Below are 22,066 nucleotides of genomic sequence, written 5' to 3'. Positions count from 1 at the left end.
TTATTTTTATATTTATTTTTTTAATGTGTATTTATTTTTGACAGAGTGTGAGCAGGGGAGGGGCAGAGAGAGAGGGAGACACAGAATCTGAAGCAGGCTCCAGGCTCTGAGCTGTCGGCACAAAGCCTGATGCAGGGCTTGAACTCACAAACCATGAGGTCACGACCTGAGCCAAAGTCAGATGCTTACCCAACTGGGCCATCCGGGTGTCACTCCTTCAGCACTTTAAATATATTGTTCCACTCCCTTCTGGCCTACAGTTTCTGCTGAAAACTCAGCTGATAGGCTTATGGCATTTCCTTACGTATGTAACTAGTTGCTTCTCAAAATCTTGCTGTCTCTTTGATCTTTGACATTTTAATTATTAGGTATTGTGGTGTGGACCTGTTTGGGTTCATCTTGTTTGGAACTCTGTGCTTCCTCAACCTGGATGTATATTTTCTTCCCCAGATTAAACAATTCCCCAGCTATTATTAAAATGATTCTTCTGCCCCTTCCTCTCTTCTCCTTCTTGGACCCCTATAATGCAAGTGTTTGTGTGTTTGCAGTTCAAAGGATCTGTTAACATGTCCTCATTTTAAAAACATCTTTTTTCTTTTTGCTGTTCAGTGTAGGTGCTTTCTGTTACCGTCTTCCAGTTCGCTGATCCTTTTTTCTGCATGCTCTAATCTATGAGGATTTTCCATAATATTTTAATTTTTTTCAGCTCTGATTTTTTTTAATATTTACTATCTCTTGTTAACATTCTGAATTCATCCACTCTTCTCTCCAGTCCAGTGAGCATCTTTATGATCATTACTTTGAAGTCCTTATCAAGTAGGTTGGTTATCTCTGTTTCATTTCTTTTTCTGAGATTTTTGTCTTGTTTTTTCATTTGAAGCATATTCCTAGGTCTCATTTTGCTTGACTTTTTGTGTTTCTGTAAACTAGGTAGAATAGGTGCTTCTAAACTCGAAGGAGTGTTCTCGTGCACGGTTGTCTCCTGTGTAGGTTATGTGTGCCTGGTGACTTTGGCTGGCTGGAGGTGTGGCTGGCATGGGTAGGGGGTCCCAGGGCATTCTGGGTTGGGTCTGCTCTAGTGGTATGCCCAGAGCTGAAATGGGCATAGGCTGGAGCAGTTTCAAGGCTCTCTGTACAGAGTGTCCCTTGGCAGGACAGTTGAAGTGGGTGCAAGCTGGGGTGCCTCCAGGTGTTGCTCTCAGGAGGTGTTTTGGTGAGTGGCTGGAGTCCAGGTAGGGTACACGCTGTGGGGGAGGGGAGATCACAGAGCACTCCACACAGGGAGTGTCCTGGCAGGGTGGCTGGAGCCAAGGTGAGTGCAGGTTAGGTGCCCTGGCAAGGTATGGGGAGCTGAAAGAGTGCAAAGCTGGGATGTTTTGAAATGTTTCGAGATGCTTTGTGCCTGGGTCACTTTGGTGAGATGGCTAGAGCTGTGTGTGTGTTCATTGCGAGTATCCTGGTGTGTGCCTCACTGGGGCCACTTTGGTGCAATGGCTGGGTGTGTTGTGAGCTTGGGGTTGGGACTCTGAGGCAGTGGGCTGGCTAGGATAGGATGTCTGGACCTGCACCTGTCCATGCTACTGATGTGGAAAGGGAATGCCAACTGTGGTGCTCACCAGGCTCCAACCCAGAGTTCCAGCAGCAGCCCCATTTGGCAGAGTTCGAGGGAGAGAGCTTTTATATTCTGGTTGCCTTTTTAAACCACAGCTTTTTTCTGCCCCCGGGAAGACAAACCTGGTCCCTGCTCCTCAGTACTCTCTCTCCCCACTGCAGCTCCCAGCATAGGGGGTGGGGGTGCCTTTCATTACTGGGTATCTCTCCTTCACTGTTCTCTCTGTGGTCTTTTGTGCTACAGCTGCTCAGTCAACCCGGGTCTTCCGGGAGCATTGTTCTGTATATATAGGCATAAATTTGATGTGTCCCCGGAAGGTGAATTCAGGGTTTTCCATCACCATGTCATCTTGGACCAGAAAGTCTAGTCTTTCATTCATTAATTTTTGTGTTTGGTGCAAAACAGTTTTTTCTTTTGCATGTGGCTAGCCAGTATTCCCAACACCATTTATCAAAGAGATGGTCCTTTTCCCATGGTACATTCTTGGCTCTTTTGCCATAAATTAACCATATATGCATGGGGTTTTTTTGGGGGGCAGGGTTAGTCTGTTTCATCAATCTGTGCTTTTATGCCATATATCATACTATTTGGATTACTACAGCTTTGTAATATAGTTTGAAATCAGAACAAAGCTGGATGCACCATTGCTATATGTTAACACATCTTCCATACTTACCTTTGTAATGTTAAGAGAATGGGGCTTTAGGAATTATCCAGCTAGTTTCAATCTTACCAAGAAAACATGAATAGTCTGAAGAGTGTATTTTTCCCAGTCAAGGTTGCCTACCACAGTCTCCGTGTTTCCAAACCCGACCTCATCAGATTCTCTTCTAATTCACATTTCCTAAGTATCTCTTGGCATGTATGTTCAGAAGTGTTTATAGGGAATTTACACAAAAGCATAATGGAAGAGAGAGCAGCTGGTAAAACTGAGATGGTTTAACAAGGAAAGGGAAGGAAGCTTTAACTTAAATGAAAAGCTTGTTTGCATCTATAAAAATCTTGCAATTAGGCAGCCTTTTCATTGTTCTGAAAAGGGCCCCTTATCTAAACCCACACCCCATCCTGGATGTCCACATGTCTCATGATTAATGTTTGTGGAGGTGGTTTAGAAAGAAGCGGCCAAGGCAGGCTTTCTCCCTTTTTAATGGAAAGGCTCATCAACAGCCTCAGGAATAAGCCAGATGGCAGGGGCAGGGGCAACCTGGGACTAGAAGCAGGCCTCTTAGTGATCCAGGAGACCTCATGGGCAGGAAACTAGACTTTGGGTTAAGTAAATCCAGTTATACTCTAAGTGAGGATCTGAGAGTTAGAAACAGCTGTGGATGAGCCCAAATAGGGAGAAAGCCCTTTTTGCTCTTCTCAATGCTTATCGTCCTGTGCCCCAAATCCTGAGTTGTCTGTTGCGTCCAGGGAGGGTAAAGCTCAGGAAGGGTGGTGTTACTTTCTATGTTCTGGGTTTCAGTAAGAGAAAAATCTAGGTACAACACTTTAGAATTAGAAACAAGTGTCATTTGAGACCTAAACGGACATGTCTATAACTGAGGTCCAGAACGTGATCGAAGTCCTTTTTACTCAATGTGGCCCACAGAGCAGTAGCCATGTCTCCTGGGAGTTTGCTAGAAGTAGAGGAACATGGGCCCCACCCCAGGCCCGCTGAGCCAGAATGTGCACTTTACTAAGACCCCTACACATCCTTATGCAGATTAGTCTGACAAGTCCTGCCCTAGAGTCATTCAGATAAAGTCATCAGTGAGAAAAGTGAACTGACCAGAGGAAGGACATCATTACATTACAAGGGGCTGGGGTAGGAGAGAGATGCTGATCCAAAGATACGAGTTGACAACAGCTCCCGGTCGGGCTTATTGATTCAGTCCTTGGTCTCCAGCTTCGAGTGCCCACAGCACCTAGGTGACCCAGTACTGCTCCGTGTGACCAGCCTGAAAGCCGCTTCCAGTGGTTCTTTCAGCCATTGAGCAAGTCCCTCCCCTGCCCCTAGGGGTTGACAGCCACTAAGGGAGAGAAGGCACCTGCTTTGAGAGCAGGCTTCTTTCTAAAGACATCTGAGGACTGAAACAAGTAACCGTCACAGAAGATCTGGGCTAATTCTGATCCCCATCATGCTGCAGTTAGTTGTGGAACTCACACATTCAAGAGTTTTCAGAATGCTAATTCCATGTTTTATTTCCTCATACCACATTTAGTTCATCTGCCTTTTTACATCCTGATTTACACAAGCAAACTGCAAATGAAAAAACAGGCATTCTTTAATCCTCCAAAATACACGTATGAAACATAGCACAAACCCTAGTATTTATACATACACAGGCTTAGCTGAAGCAGCTTTATCGCGATTTGTTAAAATTAGCATTACAGTTTAAGTGTTTAGGCCTAGAAAGGTTTGCATCATCTACTATACATAGTTATTTCAGAAGCAGTTAGGACTTAACTAATTGGGGAAAAAAACCTTTAACAGAATGCACTAATGACAATTGTGTAAACTTAAATTATTTACCATTAAACATGTAGGGTCCTGATTCACAAAACTTAGTGCACATCATGATTCATTTATGATTTTCACAGAGAAGATAAGCATTATGTAGAATATTCCCTTGGTAAAATCTAGAATGGTTTTTGGAAGAATGTCAATATGCTTACTGGAAACCAGATAAAGAGTAACAGAACAAAAATTTCAGAAACTGCATTTGGTTTGAAAATTTAAGTAAATAGCGGCAATCTGAATCCCCATGGGCCACAACACAAGGGCTGGTGCCATTGCTGACATTACTCTTGGTGTGTACAGGAGGACAAACAATTCTGCCCTTTAAAAAACAAAATCACTTTCCCTAATCACCACAGGTGAACTAGGGATACCAGTCTCCTAATGCCTAAATCAGCAAATTTAAAGAAAAAAAAGTACCTTCAGTTCAATGGACTTTAGAGGTGAAAGCTTGAGGGAGGGTGACCAACCTATTAACTATTCCAATTATAAAAGAAACAACATAGATTACCCTTGAAGCATTTCAATGGATTCGATAGTGATTTTAACTATACAACAAAGGAGACGACTCAGAGAATTCACAAGGCCACCTGTTTTTAAAATGAAGTGATAAATTTCAGTGAATCAGGTCCCTGGTAAAGGCTTTAAAAAAACCAAAAATTTACAGTAAACGCCTTCAACTCTGGAATGCAGGTATAGTACAGTCACCAGTACGTTACATTTACAAAACTGTTTAGTCAATAGGTGTTCCAGAGTAAGAAAATGTACAAGCCAGTTCACAGTGACTTTAGATACAAGGTTATTAAAATACGTTGTTAATCATAAAAATACTTTACTATATACACGTACACTGTATAAACTCTAGATTTACCTACTGAAGGGAAGCCTCTAAATCCATTTCGGGCCGAGCAGCCCAAGACACAGGGCTGTTCTGGAACTTGGTCTTCATACCACTCACGGGCAGAGCATCACGCAGTCAGTTTCCAATAAAACAGCAATGTGTTTTTCCTTCTACAGAATGTCAGTTGGAAGGGTCCGTTTTACTTCCACTGTATTTTACTTTCCTAAACGCTGGTCCAAGTAACTCCGGGCACTCACACAATTCGTCTGCAATTTGGTTACACTTTAAGATGAGGCTATAGTTCATTTCATCAGTGATTACACTGTCTCGCTTATAGTCAGGATGGTTTGAGATAAACTCTCTCATCCATCGGGCAACTGTCATTAGTTCTCCTGGGGGGAAAAAATTAAGACAACATAAGAAGTGTGTTTGTTTTGTTTTGTTAACTTGCCACTTAATGACCAGCATAAACACAATCCTGAAGAAAAATCAGTATGACCTCCTGGTGTACCCACCAGAGGGTGGGGAGAAAGGTTTTCCAGAAGAATTACTCCAGGGGAAGAATTTTAGGTTGCAGGCAGGTAACTAGAACACATGCGTCCCAAGGTTAGATGCACCCACTTGGGGACAGAGCCACCTCTTCAGAAATGGGGAGCCACTAGCATGTCACAAAGACGAGGACTAGAGCTAACACTGCCTGCTGTGTGACAGGCAAGCTGGGGAGTGAGCAGATCGAAGTTCTCAGACAAGGGGACATTTTCTTTTCATTCTGTCTATACGAGAAGATGGTCTTAACTAGGGTGGTAATCATTTCACAATATATGTAAATCAAGCTGTCATGCTGTGTACCTTAAACTCACACAAGGATCCATGCCCATTATTCCTCAAAAAAAAACTGGAAAGAAATCAAAAAAGGGAACTAACACATGTACTGGAGCACATGTCCTCCTGTTTAGCTGAAGAGCTGCGACTGATGCGGGCACTGTAGGGTATGGAGGTCCCAGAACCATCTTTGATCAAAGAGGTGAAAAAAATAAGGAATAGTTAAGAATGAAGGGAGAGATTGGCAGATACACCATCTTTGGAGGGTGTATCCTTTGAGACTCCAGGAAGTTTATGGAAGCCTCAAGAGAAATGTAGATGACATTGTTACTCTTATTCACAGCTGACAGCTCCCTTGTGCTGGGCCCTTGGTAGGCATGGTTGGTCAATGTGATCTCAAAACAAAAAAGAGGATTCTGGGGTGCTCACTGTATGCAAGGTGGCTGAAGAAGCAGACATCGTGGCTGTCACTTATCTAACCTACAGTTACTTAGCCCTATAGAGCTGTTGATGATGATGTCCAACAAATACAGCTTCCCATAAATGACTAAAAGGCAATTTAGATACTGTATTTCATTGTCCAAGATGCCATCAACTTAAAGATGCACCACTGCTTTATGAACTAGTAAGACAAAAAAGTTCTTATAATTAAAATGTCAATGATTATAAGGTGTCTCCTACTGCAGAGACCTCAATGTGAAAAATACACTGATAAAATATGGTATATTTGAAAAGACTACATTAAGAAACAATATTGTAAGATTGTGAGATTCTGCCTTCATTAAGATTTCAAACAAAAGCAAAGGATACCATACCAGATGCTCTCTTCTTAATTAGCTTTAGGTAGTTCAGAATACTACATCTAGTGTCCACATCCACCTCCATGTTTTCAAGGTAAGAGTTCAGAATTGGGATCAGCCCAGGAAACACACCCTCCTAGGAGAAGCAGGACACATAATTAGTGCCCTGCCCACTGGTGCAGGTGGTGAGGTGCAATGGGCAGGGCCTCTACCTTCCCGTTGATGATGGTGTCTATGCTCATCAGGGTGTAGTCCTCCGTGGTCAGTTCTGAAGTGTTCTGGACCTTCCCGTAGCCATCCACCACAGTGTTCCCACCTGCCGGATGAAAGGATGGAGGAGCTTTAGGGGCTTGTGAAAGCCTAGAGTGAGTGACCCTGGGGTGCCTGGCTGGCTCAGTAGGGTCAACATCCGACTCTTGATTTCAGCGCAGGTCATGATCTCAGGGTTCATGGGATCGAGCCCCGTGTTGGACTCGGTGCTAAAAGCCCAGGGCCAGCTTGGGATTCTCTCTCCCCCTCTGTTTGCCCCTCCCTGGCTGGCACCACTTCTCTCAAGATAAACACTTAGAAAATAAAAATAAAATGAGTGACCCTAGAAATCCAAGAGAATGAATACCTTTGCAAATATCTTTCCTGAAATAAAACATTCCCCGCAAGACAGCATCTCGTTTCTGTGCAACTTTCATGTTTTCATCAACCTAAGGGAGAAAAATAATCACGGCTACATCAGAACATTCTTCATCCAACAGAGAAGGGGTGGTGCCTTCCTTGCTTTTGCAATTAAGACTCACCCCCTCAGAATTCTACTTTCACCTTCAATGCTTTCTGGTTGGAACAAGAGACTTCACTTTTTTGTAGGGCCTGGGTCATTCCAACACAGATTAGTATGTGCTTTTTAGTAAGAATGAGAAAACTTTAAGAGAAGTCTACTTTAAAAAAAATCACAACAAAAACTTACATTCACATAGGCTGTCTGCATTTCAAAATACCTTTGTGACTGAACCTTGTAAGAAATCTGTGGAGGGCAGGTGGTTGGTTCTCTTCACACAGCACAGTGACTCACACAAGATGCCAGGGTTACAAAAAGCAAAGAACCCAAAGAACTTCTGGCTCAGTGCTATGCCTTCCCTACCACTAGGGTTTTGCTTTCCTCACTGGTGAGGAAAGGAAAAGAGTTGATAGGTAGTCAGATCTGGAATAAGATTAGTCCTCTAAGAACAGAGGGTCACCAGTTTAGCGCTCTAAGAAGAGAGGGTTCAATCAGGTAGTTCTGGCCACATCAACTATTCATGAGCCCCAATATTTTCTTTAAGAAGTACATACCCAGAAGACTGCTAGGTCATGTGGTATGCCCAGGCCACACACCAGACCAGTTATATCGGAGCTTTTGACTATGGGTCCCGAGTATCAGTGTCTTTATTTTCTATCAAAGCATCGGTGACACATGTTATGTTAGTTTCCAGTGTACAACACAGTGATTCAACAACTGTTGTGCTGTGTTCACTGCAAGTATAGCTCCCGTCTGTCACCATATGATACTATTACAGTATCACTGACTATATTCCCTATGCTTCTATCTTTCATCCCGGTGACTTATCCCATAACTGGAGCCTATACCTCCCACTGTCCTTCCCCATTTACTCACTTCCCCACTCCCTCCCCTTTGGCAACCATCAGTTCTCTGTATTTATGGGTCTGTTTTTTGTTCATTTTGCTTTTTTAGATTCCACACAGAAGTGAAATCATAAGGTATTTGTCTTTCTCTGATTTAGGGATAATACTCTCTAGGTCCATCCACATTGTTGCAAATGGCAAGACCTCATTCTTTTTTATGGCTGAGCAATATTCCATTGTATATGTATATACCACATCTTTAATCCATCTATTGACGGGCACTTGAATTGCATCTGTATCTTGGTTACTGTAAATAATACTGCAATAAACATAGTAGGGGTATGTATCTTTTTGAACTAATATTTTCATGTTCTTTGGGTAAATACCCAACAGTTGAATTAACTGAATCATATGGTAATTCCATTTTTAATTTTTTGAGGAACCTCCATACTGTTTTCCATAGTGGCTGCACCAATTTGCATTCCCACCAATAGTGCACAAGGGTTCCTTTTTCTCCACTCCTTGCCAACATTGTTATTTCTTGTCTTTTTAATTCTAGCCATTTGACAGGGGTAAAGTGGTATCTCACTGTGGTTTTCATTTGTATTTCCCTGATAATTAGTGATGCTGAAGAATTTTTCATGTCTGTTGGCCATCTGTATGTCTTCTTTGGAAAGATGTCTATTCAGGTCCTCTGTCCATTTTTTAATCAGATAGATTTGAAGTGGGTGTTTTTTTTTCTTTTTAAGTTTATTTATCTTGAAAGAGAGCAAGGAAGAGCTCACGCAAGCAGGAGAGGCAGGGTGAGAGGGAGAGAGAGAGAATCCCAAGTAGGCTCTGCACTGTCAGCACAGAGCCTGATGTGGGGCTCGATCCCATGAACTGTGAGATCACAACCTGAGTGAAAAATCAAGAGTCAGACACTTAACCGACTGAGCCACCCAGGCACCCCTCTTTTGGTGAGATTTTTAAATATATTTTGGAGATTAAACCCTTATCACATATATCATTTGCAGATATATTCCCCTATTCAGTAGGTTGCCTTTTTGTTTTGCTGATGATTTTTTTTTCTATGCAAAAGCTTTTTATTTTGAGGTAATCCCAATAGTTGTCTTTGGCTTTTCTTTGCCAGAGGAGACAAATCTAGACAAATATTGCTAACAGTACATGTCAAAGATTAATACTTATGCTTTCTTCTGAGTTTTATGGTTTCAGGTCTCACATTTAGGTCTTTAATCCTTGTTGAGCTGATTTTTGTGTATGAGGTAAGAAAGTCCAGTTTTCCCAACACCGTTTGTTGAGAAGACTGCCTTTTCCTGTATATTCTTGTCTCTTTTTTTGTCATAGATTGCATAAGAATGGGTTTATTTTGGACCTCTCTATTCTGTTCCATTCACCTATATGTCTATTTTTGGGCCAGTATACCTTACTGTTTCAATTACAATAGCTTTGTAATATGTCATCTTGGAATCTGGAATTGTGTTACCTCCAGCTTTGCTCTCTTTCTCAAGACTGCTTTGGCTATTTGGGGGAAGTTTTTTTTTTTTTTTTTTTTGGTTTGGTTTGGTTCCATACAATTCTAGGGTTATTCTAGTTCTATGAAAAATACTGTTGGTATTTTGATAGGGGTTTATTGAATCTGCAGGTTGCTATGGGTAGTAGAGATATTTTAACAATATTCTTCCAGTCCATAAGCCTGGTATGTCTTTCCATTTCTTAGTGTCATCTTCAATTTCTTCCATCAAGAGTATAGGTTTTTCACCTCCTTGGCTAAGTTTATTTCTAGGTATTTTTTTTTTTTTTTGGTTTAACTGAATATAAAATTGTTTTCTTTCTGCTACTTGGTTATTAGTGTATAGAAATGCAACAGACTTTGTATCCTGCAGCTTTACTGAAATCATTTATTATTTCAAATAGGTTTTTCTGGTGGGCTCTTTAGAGTTTTCTACATAGTATCATGTCATCTGCAAATAATGAGTTTTACTTATTCATTACCAATTCAAATGCCTTTGATTTCTTTTTCTTGTCAACTATTAGGACTAGGAGGACTTCCAGGACTATGTTGACTAAGTCTTGTTCCTGATCTTAGAGGAAAAGCTCTCAATTTTTCATCACCAACTAAGATAATAGCTGTGGATTTTCCATACGTGGCCTTTACTATGTTGAGGTATGTTCCCCCTCAACCCACTTTACTGGGAGTGTTCATGAATGGATGTTGAATTTTGTCCAATGTTTTTTTCCTGTATCTACTAAAATAAAGATTTTTATTGTTCTCTGTTAATGTGGTCTATCACGTTAATTAATTTGCAACTACTGAACCAGCCTGCATCCCCAGAATAAATCTCACTTGATTGTGGTGAATGATCCTTTCAATACATTGTTGAATATAATTTGCTAATATTTTGAGAACTTTTAGATTTTGTTCATCAAAAGGTATGAGCCTACAGTATCTTCACCTGGTTTTGATAATAAATTGTATTTGGAAGCTCTCCTTCCTCTTCTATTTTTTGGAACAGTTTGAGGAGAACAAGTATGAACTCTCCCTTAAATGTTTGGTAGAATTCACCTGTTAATCCATCTGGTCCTGGACTTCTGAGTTTTTGCATTACCAATTCAATGCCATTAGTAGTATTTGGTCTGTTCACATTTTCTAGCTCTTCCTGATAGGGTTTTGGAAGATTCTGTTTCTAGGAATGTATCCCATTTCTTCTTGGTTGTCCAATTTGTTGGCATGTTAATTTTCTGTAGTAGTCTTTCATAGCCCTTTCTGTGATGTCAGCTGTTACTTCTCATTTTCTCTTTTACTTACTTGTGTCCTTTTTCTTGAGGAATCTAAAGGTGTTTAAATTTCATTTATTTTTTTGAAGAGCCAGTTCTTGTTTCATTGATCTTTTCTATTTTTTAGTGTCCATTTATTTCTGCTCTGCTCCTTCCTCCTTCTAACTTTGGGCTTTGTTCTCCTTGTTTCTAGGCCATTTAGATGTAAGGCTCTTTGAAATTTTTGTTTCTTGAGGTAGGCCTGCATTGCTGTGAATTTCCTTCTTAGAACTGCTTTTTCACTCTGTCCCCCAAATTTGGACTATTGTGTAATTTCATTTTCATTTGTCTCCACGTACAAAAACATCTTTATTGTCAATTCTTTATTTTTCCAATGACTTTTTAAGACCCTTAAAGTAGAGCTTTTAAAGTAGTACTTTATTTCCCATAATGAAATTTTAGGAGAATCTTAACATGTACAAGTTAAAGGGTCTTGTTGAACTAGGATGGATAGTGCCAAGTCTTTGATTACTGAGCCTGTCTCCCATACTCAATTTCTATTGTCATGTTTAAGATACATGACCTTCTGAATAATCTAGACACTTCTAGAAACATATCCAAATAACAGTCTAAAATTCCATCATGGCTACGAATGGGTTTTCTTTTCTAAAATTTTTTCTTAGCCTTGATCAAAGTTCATAAAGGACTATTTTAATTTTTGCTTTTCTGAATTTCTCTTGCAAGTATACTGTACTACTGCACTTCAGATTCTCAGTTTGACTGCTTAGGTTTACTTTAGTCTTTTATCTTATTCTCTGATCATATGGCCTGTCAGTTAGTGAGTAACAGACAAGGCACTCTAAGTGATTTACCTCCATGAATCCCACATGTTCTTACAACAGCCGTGTAGTCCACTTCCACACGTGCAAATGGAGGCACGGTGATGGTAGCACCTTTGCTCAGCTTAAAAAGCCAGTAAGGAATACAAGTGATTTATGAATTTAATGCTCATAATGCAGCCACATCAGAGACACCACACTACAGTGCCTTTAAATTCTTTTATGCTCCTTAAGAAATGTCTGCTATAGTTAAAGGAATAACAACAACAACAAAAATCTAACATTATCTTGGAAGAATACAGAAAACTGCTTTCTCTATTTCATTTAATACTTAATTCTCAAATTTTGTTATTAGTTTCTTATTTCTACTATCCTTTAAAGGTCATTACCTAGCCCTTTGTTTTCCACACTTGTCCTTGTTTTAGGTAGGCAAACACCCTACACCATTATGCTGTTACTTTCTATCATCTGTTTTAGCTTTTTAGTAGAATAGTCTATTCAAATTTGTTTTTATCTTACTTTCATCATTTTATGTTCTCTGGGCTATACTGTCTTACCACTCTGAAGGTGGTTAGTCCCACCCCAAATTTTTGTTCATTAACACTGGGAAGTTCTTCGTTCTTTTCCCATCCTTTTATTTTTTTTTTTTTTTAATTTTTTTTTTCAACGTTTATTTATTTTTGGGACAGAGAGAGACACAGCATGAACGGGGGAGGGGCAGAGAGAGAGGGAGACACAGAATCAGAAACAGGCTCCAGGCTCCGAGCCATCAGCCCAGAGCCTGACGCGGGGCTCGAACTCACGGACCGCGAGATCGTGACCTGGCTGAAGTCGGACGCTTAACCGACTGCGCCACCCAGGCGCCCCTTTTCCCATCCTTTTAAACTAGCAGGTTAGAAGTAAAAAATCTTACTTCTATACTATTAGTTTTTCTTGCTTTGTTATGAAATTCTCTAAATGTCAAGCATTAAAGGATACCTACTATAAATCTCCTTCCACTTTCCCCTCAGTTGGTAAGAGTTCTGGCATGCTTTTAGCTCTAATAATCTATTGAGGAATAGCCTGGATTTTGAAGTTTGGGAAGAGAATTGTTTTCTTTACCTCTATGGATTCTGTGAACTTTTCTCCATCTCTTAGCATTTGATGTTGTAGATGAGGAAGGAGATCAACTAGTTTCTTTTCCTCTTGGTAGCTATCCAATCTGAATGCTCTCTCCTGTTCAAATGGTTGATTTCCTTCTTTAGGATTCAGAAATTCCTAGATTTGGGTTCTTTAAATAGTTGTTTCACCCTTAATGGACTCTTTCAGTCAGAGAAATTTCTATTTCTCTGATTACTGGATCCCATTTTTTACATAGATCATTTCTCCTAAAGTATTACAAACATTCAACTTTCCAGAGCAATTCTCCATGTTTCAGTTTTTCCATAATTTCCGTTTCTTTGTCATTCTGAGATAAATCTCAATTTGGTTTCCCAAATCATTAACTTGGATCTTCAGTAACATGGGCTCTACTGGTGAATATATGAAGTTTTAAAAGTGTAGCTTTTTTTAAGAACTCTTCTCCAAATGCTCTCTGGTCCATACGCTTGCTTATTTTACACATATGACTCTTCTCTAGAATTTTTTCAAGGGCACTAATTAGCATTTAAGAATTCTTCCGTTTTTCTTTAATTAACTAGTTCACTGAGGAGAAGGCATTCTGTAAACCCAGCTGGACCCTTTAAGGCTACTAAAAGTTACCCATTTTCTATGGACTTTCAGACATCTATTCATACTTGTTAACAAAGGCTTAGGCAGGTAGCTAACAGGGAATTTTCCTTATATGGGCTGATCCCTCTTGGCAGGGACACCCATATGGGCAAATGGACTCACACAATTCTGTGGCTTACTTTTCGCCTGGGCATTCAGAGCAGGCAGAGATAGGCTGATGGCCAAACTTCCCTCAGGGTGTGTGGGCGGGACAAGTCCCATCTGATGGAGGGAGTAGGCAGTGAGGTGGGAGCAGATGCTGAGTTAGGCATTTATTTCTTTTTTCCATGCTTGCTCTGACAGGGCTGCTATCCTTCTCCTTTCTCTGGAAATAAAACCTCAGCAGACCCCTCACTGGGCCCAACCACCTTTCCCAGACACTTTCTGTGGCCAGAGACCGAGTGGCCCCAGAACCAAAGGTTTCTAGTTAGTTAGCTGCTGCCTCATGGCCTGAAATTGTTCCAAGGCTTTGCTGGGAAACTGCTTCCAGAGAGCTCCTTTTTTGGTTTTGTTGGGCTGAAGCTGATTAACTATTAGTTGTTTTTCTGATAGTCCCATCTACATTGTCCAGAAACACCTCCAGTTTGATTCCACCGACGTGACCCTTCCCTACAGTTATACATTCCCCTCTCAGTTTTAATATGGTCACTAAAGTGGCATTTGGGGGAAAATGAAATCAATATGTGGATTCTAACCATCACCCTGAATTGAAAGCCTCTATAAAAGTGGTTATTCAAAAGCAACCCCAGATCTCTTTCAAATGGGCAAAGGAGCTAGTGTTAGCACTTTGTTTTCGAGGAATCTCCACCAGTGCAGTACCAAAATCTACAGCCTAAGCTTAGGTTTAAAAGGAAAAGAGAATAGAGTGGAGGGAGAAGCATCTTATTCTAAATGGTGAAAATTCAAAATAAGGTCAGATTTAAAATACTATATGTAAACGAGCCATAGATAATCCATAGATACCTAGACTGATCACTACCCTCAAACACATTCTTACCTTTGATAGTGGAATGAGAAAATCCAGTTTGTATGAAAGGATCACTCTTGTAAGCAGCACCACAAACACCACATATGCAGAGTTCTCAAAGTCTGTTAACTGAACCTACACAAGCAGGAACCCAGAAAAGTTATGGACCAACCACACAAACATGCTCTTCCCTACAGGCCCCTCCTCAGATTATGTTATTCCCAAGCCAGCTCCGACTTCCCCCACCCAGGGCTTGAAGCCCTCTGCCCACAATCTCTTCTCAGACATCAATCCACCTTAGCTTTTAGACCTGCTTTTATGAAGCACAAACTTGATTTGAATGTCCTTCCAAGAACCTTTGAGAAGAGCATCAGAAGGGTGATGGGCAGAGGACGGGTATATTTAAGTCACTTCCTGCCCATGTGTATCTTACCTCCATGGGTCGGAATTCTACTCTCCATCCAATGTCAGAGTTTGGAGGAGGGGGCTTAAATCTCATTGTCTGCCAATTTGTGGACTGAATGTTCTATATAAAATCAAACAAACGGAAAATAAAACCAATTTTCCATATGTCCAGTAAAATATTAAGATGGTTTGGTCTTTATTTAGGGATGATTATTCACTGTTAATACCAAGCACTATTTACAAATACAAAAGGTACCATTTGAGATTTTCTTGGTGTGTGACCTGTTAGGTAAACAAACATTTAACAAAAGTTGGGTGATATGCTGGCAGCACAGAAATAACTGAAGCCATCTTTTCATGTGTCATGTTTGAATTTTTCATGTTTATGCAAGCAAGAGAAAATATTGAAAAAAACGCAGAACCAGAGATATAACCAGTCAGAATCCTAAAATAGGGTACTTTAAACCAATTTAAAATTTCTTAATTCTTTACTGCACTAGATAATGAAAGGCATAGGACATTTCTCCTATTACTAGCTGTACACAGGTACAGAAAATGACCTCCATCTTGGTTAGTGAAGTGAAACGCATTTAAAACAGAGGAGATGGGGCGCCTGGATGGCTCAGTCAGTTAAGCGTCTGACTTTGGCTCAGGTCATGATCTCGTGGTTCAATAGTTCGAGCCCCACGTCAGGCTCTGTGCTGACAGCTCAGATCCTAGAGCCTGCTTCAGATTCTGTGTGTGTGTGTGTGTGTGTGTGTGTCTCTCTCTCTCTCTCTCTCTGCCCCTCACCTGCTCACACTCTGTCTCTCTCCCAAAAACAAACAAACATTAAAAAAAAAATTAGAGGAGATACCTCAAAATGGTCTGATTCATTGGCATCATCCAAGTGTATTTTCTCTTCAAATAGAGTCAGTGGGTCTCTGATGAAGAGATGAGCGACATGCTGAGCCAGGAGATGATCAATGCCTGTCAAGAGATTACACAGGACTCCCATCAAAGCTGTAGGCTCCACCGTGTCTACGTCCAGTCAGGAGACAGGACAGCTCAGCAGGTGTGAAGAGAGGGCATTGAGAAGCTTACGAAGTGGCTGGTTAGTTCGGTCTCTGTATGTCACCCACGGTTTTATTCTATAGACCCTGAGCACATACCAGAGTTTTATTTGCTACTTGCACAATGCCTGGTTGGGGCACTGGTGTGGACCTAGATACAGACCTCCAAAGTAAGTTCCTTTGCTAAAAGCCAAGATCTCAGAATTAGAAACTTGAAACTTTAGGAACAGGCAGCCAAATAAGACAAGTTATAGACTTCACACCAGGAACAGAAACCAGACCAGGGGTCGGCAAAGAGTTGTAAAGAATTTTGAAGAACTAAAGGCGTACAATCAAATCTGGAGAACACGAGTGGCTACTCACCTTCCTGCAGCAGCTGTTCGTAGATTTCTTTATCAATTGTCAAGTCGATGTCATTGTATTTCTCCCCACACTCAGATAAGTAACTGTCTATTGAATCATATCGGGATTTACTGATCCTATAGCTATTGTTCTTCAGTGGCTAAAATTGAAAAAAATATAAATGAATACCATAGAAAATAAGCTCTGGAAATAAACTAATGCCCCAAATTATTCTACTAAAATGATTTTTTATATATAACAGTTACATACAAATGTCCAACCTTAAGATCCTCAAATAAGTTAATCCTGAGAAGTTATTAGGGAAAATTACGTTTTTAACAACTTTGGAAGTAATTTGAGTAGCTGTTCTGATAGGATTTAAATATACTTTTTTTTCTTTTAATTCTTCCTAAGCTAAGAAAATAAATGCAAAGTTTAGAAGCAAACCTATTAATGTAAAACGAAGCTATTAAGATCATTTCTCCTTTACAGTTTCTCTCTCCTTCGGCAACCTGCTGAACAATGTACGAACGCTCACAGCAAGATGAGAGCAGTGGTATCGCAGTCCTGGTGGAGAACATCCAGGGTGCTCGAGAGGGCTTTACAAATCGTGCCCCGGTCCCAGTTCTGGAGATACTGGTGTATTAGATCGAAAATGGGCCTGGGGGACTAGTTTTAATCATGTCCATAGGTGGTTCTGATGCACACTCCAGCTTGGGAGAGGTGCACAGTCATATAAAACAAGAGGCACTAACCTACCCTTATTAGGCAAACCTAACCCCTTTCAATGCGGCAAAATAATCTTTGACAACAGATTCCACAGCAGAAATCTTCAGATACAAAACATTCATGTAGCGCCAAAAAGCCTTCTGGTAGTAGCAGCCCATCAGCACGGACTTCCAAAATATAGAAAAATAGCACTACTAGTTTTAGAAGAGGATGAAACAAATACAGATTTCAACAAGTGATGAAACCTCCTCACCCAAACCAAATCGTGTTTCCCACGTATTCACCCAACACAAACACTAGGACATCAAAGACAGGTTGATAACCTGTCAATTTCTTCCCATATGTGACTAACCCACTGAAGACAAAAATTTAAGGGAGACTTTCAAAATGGCAAATAGTTACAATAAACCCCATTTTACCTGCTTGATTTAAAAGGCTATTAAGGAAAATCACTCCTACCTCCAGTCCTCTCTCCTCCCGAGTTCTATCATCTACAGATGCAGAAATCACTCCCCAGCGACAATCAATGTCTGACACATAGCCTCGGTAAAAAGGAGACGCAGCACTCAAAGCCATCTAAAAACAAACAAGAGTCAGCACCTGCAGGTTCAAAGTGTCACATACAAGCTGAGAAAAGCACCATGCAGTTATCTCTGGTCTAGAACAATCAGTTTATGCAACCCCTATGGAGTTATACTCCATCTGTCTGTACCTGCCTTCTCACAGTCAAAGACACCAGAAGAGACTCAAGTTCTTGGATTTGATGCATTTTAATTTTTTTAAAATGTTTTTATTTACTTTTGAGACAGAGACAGAGCATGAGCAGGGGAGGGGCAGAGAGAGAGAGGGAGACACAGAATCCGAAGCAGGCTCCAGGCTCTGAACTGTCAGCACAGACCCTGACGCGGGGCTCAAACTCACTGACCGTGAGACCATGACCTGAGCCGAAGTCGGAAGCCTAACTGACTGAGCCACCCAGGCGCTCGGGATTTGATGCATTTTAAATCATCCCCTCTCTCACATGAGAATGTGAAGGATGGGAGGGGGAAATGGCTGCAATCAAACTTAACACTTTAACCGTCAAATGTCTTACTAGCAACAGTAAACTCTTACAGCTTAGAGTCTTAGTCCATTAGCTCTGAATGTATATTATTTATGTCAGTTCATTTCTTTTTTTTTTTTTTCCAACGTTTATTTATTTTTGGGACAGAGAGAGACAGAGCATGAACGGGGGAGGGGCAGAGAGAGAGGGAGACACAGAATGGGAAACAGGCTCCAGGCTCTGAGCCATCAGCCCAGAGCCTGACGCGGGGCTCGAACTCACGGACCGCGAGATCGTGACCTGGCTGAAGTCGGACGCTTAACCGACTGCGCCACCCAGGCGCCCCTATGTCAGTTCATTTCTGAATGAAGTCTTACGTGAACTTCAATAGCACATGGTCAGCAAATTCTGCACAAGCACCCTCTAGACAAAGAAGTGTTTAAAGTAAGATGTCATTTCTACTTACGACAATTGGACAGATGGTGGCCAGCTGATCATAAAGGTATCTGGCCTCAGATATGCTGCAGGCTTGGAACGTTACCTGTTTAAGAATTGTAAGTTATTAACAACAACAAATCATGAACATCCTTCCCAAAGATTACTCTGACAAGGAAGATGGCTGGAAAAGGGACCACGGTTACTCCATTGCTAATAACATTTAATACAGAATGTTTTTTAAAAAGTTGTCATGGTTGAATTTTGCCAAAATATGGTATTTCACCATGTTCACAACTAATATAAACCATTTCCTAAGTTAAGTAAGATTGAAATGTCAGGAAAAAAAAGTAAGACACTCGAGAAATAATGAGTTCAGCAAGGCATTTCCTCTTGTGCTGGCTCATTTCCCTCTATAGCTTTCCATTCACTTCAGTTATAGCTGAAGGGTTATATAAATTTGGGTACAAAAGGGTGGGTTTCAAAGTTCCCTGGCAGCAGTATAAAGTATAGCTTGGAACAGGACATAACTAGAGGAAGAGAGAGTTAGTTAAAATACTGCAACTAACCCGGAAGAACCAAGCACGGCTGGTGCAAGGGGCACACCCAAGTCCAAGCAGCCCCTGGGGGCCGGTGGGGTACAGATAACAAAAGTGTGACTCGAGTTTTGGCTTGGGTGTTCCTACGACAGACAGTGGGCAGAGGCACCAAGACACGATGGGCGTAAAAGGCCAGGAGCAGATAAAGAAGCCCTTTAAAGAGGTGGGGTCTCCAGGGCTGATGCCCAGAAGAAAAGTCTGGGGGTGGAAAAATAGGGAGAAGGCTCAGGTCACGTTCTGAAGATGGACAGGGAGCCCACGTAAGAGGGGCAAGCAGAACACTTAAGAGTAAGGCAGAGAAAAAACATCACATGACTGATTAGCACAAATCTAAAAACAATTACCCGAAAGAAACCAAAAAGGTTCTGCCTGCCTTGGGGTGAGGAGCAGTGGAAGGAAGGGACTGGGAACACAAATCATGACTGTGTTAGCACATCCGTATAAACTGCCAACTGGGAACAGCTTTCATGTCCTCTGTTATTTAACAATGAAAATTTTGAATTTCGTGTTGGTACAGGAGGTGATTTATGAGCTTAATCCTTGAGGAAGCAGCTGAGTGAATATGTTTATTGTTATAATCCCAACCAGGTATTTCCCATAGTTCTAGCCAGGTCTCAGAGGAACTTCTGTTCGAGACTCACAGCCTACCTGCAGAATTCTATTCACGTCAGGGTGGTAACTAATTACAGAAAATAATTATTTAGACAACTTGCTGTAATTTCTATTAATGATTCAATGCTGTATTTTAATTCAAATGTACTGGCAATTAATCAGTCACTACAAACTAATTCATCATAGACATCAAGGAATAAGCTTATCAAAGGTTAAAATAAAGATTAAGAGGGACTGGTAATTAGGTCACTCTTAACCAAAACAAGGGCAGTTTCTGCAATGTGGTGGGAACTCAGGAATCACCTTGTGCAAGGGAAGTATAAAATGGCAAGTGAGAAAACAGAAGACAGTAAGCTGAGTATTTAGACCCTTCTGAGTTGGGAATCCCCACGAAAATGTGAGTTCTCTGAGGGCAGGGATGGGTCTTGCTGTTCTCTATTCCAAATGTGAAGTAAAGTGACACTTACCTGATGCTTAATAAGCATTTGTTAAATGAATTCGTGTATCTTGAAGGAAAGAGGGTGCTAAAGAGGAGACTACGGGGGAGTAAAGAAGTTTTATTTTCATAAAATGGTGAGATACTTAAAAAATAGGGACTCTAGAGGCCACATTCAGATGGACGGAGATTAAAAATACCTCAATGTTCCCCAAGTGTTTTGACTGCTGAATTCTTCTGAATATGCATCCCTTAGTTTGTTTAGATCCTTTTTTGTTACTCTTGAGGTATAGTAGTGTGTGTCTGTTATTTCTATCTTTAAATAGATACAATGTAAGTGTTTTCTCTCCAGTTTTTTGACTGGCTTCTCTTAGCCTGGTATATACTAGGCAACTCATAGGGAAATCTAGGGGTAAAGTATCCTTAAGAAAATTAGCACCTGGAACTCAATAGTTAAGTTACAACAGTGAAGTGACTTAGTTATTCTAAATCTATTTAGTAACTGGCTTCAGTACTCTAGAGCTATCTTCAAATCAAACAGGACTATGGTTAATGGCTTTAGTGGGGAAAGGAAAACAAAGAATCCTTAAAGTATGAATATTCAGGTTTGGCTTCTGGTGTCCTTTTAAAGTATCATATAGGAGGAGAAGAAATGTCACTAGGAAACAGAGGGGAAAAAAAGAGAAAGTATGAAAAACAGATGTTGGAAACCTGAATCTCTAAAATTTATCTAGAACCCAGTTTTGAAGCCACCTGATTTTCTTAGAGGGGGAAAACCTAGCACAATGTACACCAACTTATTAAGAGATTCCTGAAAAACTCCCCAAGAGTCAAGAATCTGAGTGTGGTTAAATGATTTTTTTGTTTTGTACAATTAAGTCTTCATTAACCTTTAAAAATTACTTTAAAACTTTTTCTGCTTTACTTTGCTAAGTTGTTTCTACTTTTCCACGTGAGAGATACAAAACAGGGTTTTCTGTGGGGAGGTATGGAATTCATCTTATTTCCCATACACCATACATGACCTGTGCTAACAACTTTTTAAGTGGAGTATTCAAAGTACGGTCTTGGACATGCCATCGAGAAAAAAGAAACCTTAATCCTAAATCCACAACAAAGCTTAAATTGGACAGAAAAGTGCATCTCCAGGCAATAAAAATGTTACTACCCACCATTAGAGCACATTTACTTGTATAGTAGTACAAGGGAAATACCATCCTGGTGGAATGAAGTAATTGTGCTATCCCTGGCAAGGCTCCTTGGTTTCATATTAAACCAAGAAAAGGCAATCAGTACTCCCATTGCACTGACACAACTTTAAAGCCATGCACTAAACCCTAGATCTTAATGGTGCTCTTAAAAAAAAAAAAAAAAAAAAAAAATACTGGTAATTAAGACAGGAAAGCAGGTATACAGGCCAAAGTCAAAAGCTCCCTTTATGAAACGTGACCATTTGTAAAGAAACCTACTGGCCTATATTTGTTTGGAAGACACACTTTATACTACCTATGTAAGCCAGGAAAATCAGAAAAAAAAAATATGGTCATGTAGACACATTTAGCATAGAACAATGGGGCTCTGGCATTCAATTTTCATTATCCATAGTTGTAAAAATAAGCACATCGGAGCTATATGTGCAAGAAGGTGCATGGCTATGCTGCAGCTGTTCAAGATGATGGGAATTCTGTGCTTTTGGCCTCTGGGTGCTAAGCAGGCAGAGTGGAGGCCCAGTGACCTCAGAAGGGGGCAGGGCTTTGCACCCTTCCAGGCCTCTAAGGACACCATTTCTAATCTTCAAGTAATTAGAACTGGATACAATCTCCTTAGACAGTAACAAGTAGCCTCTATTTTTATTTGAAATTTTCAATTTGTGCAACTCCTACCTCCTGTTCTAACATGATTTTAAGCAAACG

At 40.6% G+C, this 22,066-nt stretch overlaps 1 protein-coding gene across 2 annotated transcripts in view; it reads right to left on the bottom strand.

The window, feature by feature from the left end:
- Nucleotides 1-3,769: 3,769 nt before the first annotated feature.
- Nucleotides 3,770-22,066, bottom strand: part of GCLC (glutamate-cysteine ligase catalytic subunit) — a 50,255-nt gene continuing 31,958 nt past the window's right edge. For both annotated transcript variants that reach the window (XM_047102339.1, XM_047102340.1), the window contains 10 exons: nt 18,538-18,612; nt 17,489-17,605; nt 16,322-16,460; nt 15,763-15,875; nt 14,935-15,027; nt 14,532-14,636; nt 7,192-7,273; nt 6,788-6,891; nt 6,591-6,711; nt 3,770-5,345 (listed from right to left, as the gene is read on the bottom strand). In XM_047102339.1, coding sequence (XP_046958295.1) covers nt 5,134-5,345; nt 6,591-6,711; nt 6,788-6,891; nt 7,192-7,273; nt 14,532-14,636; nt 14,935-15,027; nt 15,763-15,875; nt 16,322-16,460; nt 17,489-17,605; nt 18,538-18,612 — 1,161 coding nt within the window. In that variant the 3' untranslated portion in view covers nt 3,770-5,133. The remainder of the gene's footprint in view (nt 5,346-6,590; nt 6,712-6,787; nt 6,892-7,191; nt 7,274-14,531; nt 14,637-14,934; nt 15,028-15,762; nt 15,876-16,321; nt 16,461-17,488; nt 17,606-18,537; nt 18,613-22,066) is intronic.

The sequence above is a fragment of the Lynx rufus genome, unplaced genomic scaffold (assembly GCF_022079265.1).
Source record: "Lynx rufus isolate CCGP_SWC_20201006 ecotype Redwood Valley unplaced genomic scaffold, mLynRuf1.p SCAF_6, whole genome shotgun sequence".
NCBI lineage: Eukaryota > Metazoa > Chordata > Mammalia > Carnivora > Felidae > Lynx > Lynx rufus.
This window is presented reverse-complemented; position numbering and strand designations above follow the sequence as displayed.